At 35.6% G+C, this 4,082-nt stretch overlaps 1 protein-coding gene across 5 annotated transcripts in view; it reads left to right on the plus strand.

The window, feature by feature from the left end:
- The window catches only part of Elavl2 (ELAV like RNA binding protein 2), a 130,666-nt gene extending 126,788 nt beyond the window's left edge, over nucleotides 1-3,878 (plus strand). For 4 of the 5 annotated variants that reach the window (XM_055618958.1, XM_055618962.1, XM_055618959.1 and 1 more), the window contains 2 exons: nucleotides 144-182; nucleotides 746-3,878. In XM_055618958.1, the coding sequence (XP_055474933.1) occupies nucleotides 144-182; nucleotides 746-1,076 (370 nt within the window). In that variant the 3' untranslated portion in view covers nucleotides 1,077-3,878. The remainder of the gene's footprint in view (nucleotides 1-143; nucleotides 183-745) is intronic. The other variant, XM_055618960.1, reaches the window with a different exon arrangement.
- The last annotated feature ends 204 nt before the right edge of the window (nucleotides 3,879-4,082 follow it).

Consider the following 4,082-nt stretch of genomic DNA (forward strand, 5'->3'; position numbering starts at 1 on the left):
TATATATATATATATATATATATATATATATATATATATTTTGCACAGTTATCCCCATGGAAGGTGGCAGTAATGAGCCTAGCTTTCATGAACTTCAAGGGGGAAAATTAAACACTGAAGTTTGCTAAATGTGTGTTTTGCAGGTTGGACAATCTGCTCAATATGGCTTATGGAGTGAAGAGGTAATGACACAGGTTCATGATACTCATAATCCCTTCCCACAACTGATTGATTTCTTTGATTTGGGGAGCAATATTTCCACTGCCATAAGTTTGTGTTGGGTTTTCTTTTGCATGTATAGCCTATTGTAAAGCCGCTTTGGAGGTGCATTTGATTCATGGAATATTTTTTAGACCACTGTACGCCACCTAGTCTTTTAAGGAGTCATTATTTGTCTCAGATTGCATTGCGACATTACAGCATGTTTGTGTTATGTGTTGGTTTATCTCTCCTCCCCATCCCGTTTGACCCATGAGGACGATTTCTAGATTTCTTTGCCATTGTGTAACTTGTTACTAGTGCAACAGATAATGGTCATTTCATAACCTGTCAGTACCTGGATTGTTTGTCTGTCACTGCAAGCCGCAAATAGTGCCTCAGTTGACACATCAAGTAGCTGTATACATCTGTTGGGAAATGGCAATTGCTAATATTTGGGAAAGGGGAAAAGAACTTAAACCTGTTGCTGTAACATATCTATGTTGCTTTTGTGTCTGTGTGTATGTCTGTTTCCTGTTTTGTTTAGTAGGTTTTCACCAATGACGATTGATGGAATGACCAGTCTGGCTGGAATTAATATTCCTGGGCACCCTGGAACAGGCTGGTGCATATTTGTGTACAACCTGGCGCCTGATGCAGATGAAAGTATCCTGTGGCAAATGTTTGGGCCTTTTGGAGCTGTCACCAACGTGAAGGTCATCCGTGACTTTAACACCAATAAATGCAAAGGTTTTGGATTTGTGACTATGACAAACTATGATGAGGCAGCCATGGCGATAGCTAGCCTCAATGGATACCGTCTGGGAGACAGAGTACTCCAGGTCTCCTTTAAGACAAACAAAACGCACAAAGCCTAAATGAGCTCTTGTCCTCAGTCCATTTATATATGAAAACTATACAACAAAAGCAAGTTAAGAGAAACTTTATACATTAGTAAATGTCTTTGTAAGTCAGTGTTGAGATGGGGATAAAATGACTACTTAGCATCCTAAGAAATATGTGAGATTTTTTATTGCTAGTATTTGAATTAAAACTTCTTAAATATCTTTTATGTTTGAATATGGACAAGAGGTACAGGGTTTTTACCTGTCACATTGCATTCTATTGCCTTCTTTGAAGAAGGTGGACCTTTTAAAGTGTTTCAGCTAAGGGAAGACATTTCTTTTCTTTTTACATAACTGCCTTGAACCTGTGAGTAAATATTGAGGCTTGTGTTGTAACTCTTCAGTTGGTTGTGTCTTTCCCCACCTCCTTTCCTTTTCTTTTTTTCTTTTCTTTTTGTGTTTTTTTGTTTTGTTTTTCTTTTTGTTCTCTAATTAGCTTTGTGTTTGTTTTACATTGAAAGCATTGCTGTTATGTCTCAGAAAAGTATTTTGAAGTTTACATTTTTATTTATGAAGTTACAAACAGTATTTATTTTGTAATTCTGATTTGGGCTGGGGCAGGGGGGGCGACATTATAAACGCTTATTGTAAGAATACTGGAGAACTTTTCGTAAAGCAGTACCTTGCCAAAGAGATAAGAGCCTCTTTGATGTGGGTTTAAAAAAAGCATCTATTTTTATAAAAAAGAAAATTTGGAGAAACTTTTTACTGGTCCTGGAACAAATATTTTGACTTGAATACTTTGAGAAATCTCTTCATATGACACCTAGTGAGCTTTTAAAATTTACCAGGAAATTTGCAACAGTTGGAAAATTTAGAAAGATTTATGATGTAGAAAAATACTTTTGAGATCTTTGTATGAGAGGAATTGAGTCAGTGAGGGAACACTGCTGGTTTCATTTTCGTAATCACCAGTGGGGCATCTGCTCACCCTGGTTGTTATGTGATAGATGGCTCACATTGATTTGTGATTTTGAAACAAATAAAAAAAAATTTACAAAAGAATATATAAGAGCAGGCAAGAAATTTAAATTACCAAGAGATGGGGGAAAATCCGTTCTTCCTAAAGAAATCCCTTCAGATAGAGCTCATGGTGTTTAGTGATGTACTTGCAGTATCGTTTGAAGAATTGTTTTGTCTTAAGGAAAATGAAGATGTTGCATATGATTTGTACTGCAGCGAGTCAGCAAAGGCGACCTGAGTTGGATACGTTCGAAGGTATTTTGAGAGTTACGTTTAAGGCTAACACCTGAGCTTTGTGTGATGTAAATAAGACCTTGTGTTTATGAACCTTTCAGCTAATTTTATTTTTTCCCTTACATATCAAGTGATGTTCAGGTTTTGAATGTTTTGTATCAGTTTTTTCCTTTGTAAATGGCATTAACATTGTTACTTGAGGTCTTGCTTATTCACTTCTGTTGTCCTGAGGACTTGAATTTACAGTGCATCAGATTCGTTGCTAATTCTGTCTGTAGATAGTCTAGCTTCAGCTGTTTATGGTGATGCTACATTTTCGTTTATAAATATGTTTGTGGTAAAAAAAGAAAAAAGAAAAATGAGTATAACCATAGGTTTTGAACAAATTTCCTTACATTTTTCATACAAAATCATAAATATCTGTATGCTATTGAAATTTAACTTTGTATGATGCTTAAACCACTATTTGGGGAAATAATAAAATAAGTCTTTACCATGTATGAAAGAAATTTTAAAAAATACAAAATATTTTCTGATTAGCATCTAGCTTATAATAAATTTTCAAAAAAGCTGAAGGCAACTGTTGCCTTCATCAGGATGCACTGAGAACTATATAGTTACGTCCTGCGTTTTGTATAAACTGAGATGCTCACATGCTTCCCCTTAGAACAGGCGATGTGCTATGCATAACATAGTTGTACATTATCTTTGCAGTTGCTTTGAGTTTATTTTTTATTATTTAAAATTGTAGTTATAAAAATTTTCAGTATAGTACAGTACATATACTGTGAGGCGCGTGCTAAAGTGAATAAGCGAGTTTTCATGCTGACCCACTCAATGCTATTCAGAACTCAATTGGCTTAGCACTTTCTCATATCCTTAGGTGCATTTAGATTGTCAGAGTTAACCTGCGTTAAAAAAAAAATAAAATAAAATACATGTATATATTTAAAAAAAAAATAAGGTTTCCCTTGTGGGAAAACAGCAGCTACACGCTTCTTTCCTGTACTACTGTAGCAAACCAAGGCATTGATGAGAGGGCATGCAAATTGTGCTTCACTTTACAGTGTTTATCAGAGCACTTAATAAAATGTAAGGCTGGTATTTATTTGAAGTTGTACAGTATGACTTAATTCACATCTGTTGGAATAGAAAATATATTCTGTTGAGTATTTAAGAGGCTGTACATGTTTTCTTTTGTGTTTGGATTCTTTGTGCTTTTTCATGTTCGGTACATCAATAAACAAAGTTGAAGGGAATGAACTGTGGCGTATCTTTAAACACATCCGGGTTGCTGGGTACCTATACTCAGTCTAGTTTAAAAAAAAAAAAAAAAAAAACTTTCTCTGTTTAATTGAAAGGGAGGTTCTCAGAGCTCTAGTTGAAAACTGTGCTGTCAGTTAACTGAAAGGAGAATGTGAAGAAGAAGAAAGAAAGAAAACCCTAAAAGCAAAAACAAAACCTGTGACTGAATAGAACTCTTGATTAGCTAGCTTTCAAATGCATTACTAGGTGATTCTTGCAGGGACATGTACTTTCATCAGCTAGTTGTAAAATTTGAGGCTTTTACTCTGTCACTGATTTAACCTTCAACCATTTGCACGTGCGGGAATTGATGCCCTGTTACTTGAGCCAATGCAGGAGCATTTGAGGAAGGCAGCTTCATTCTGCTTCCTGAAGGAAGGCGGAATGCACCATAGATGTTGGTGTGTGTGATGCTTTCCTTGCACAGTTGCTATCTCATTAAGAGAGCTTTCTCTGAAACGGAACACTTGCTTTCAG

Source organism: Psammomys obesus, unplaced genomic scaffold, assembly GCF_907164565.1.
Source record: "Psammomys obesus unplaced genomic scaffold, mPsaObe1.curated_primary_1811, whole genome shotgun sequence".
Lineage (NCBI taxonomy): Eukaryota > Metazoa > Chordata > Mammalia > Rodentia > Muridae > Psammomys > Psammomys obesus.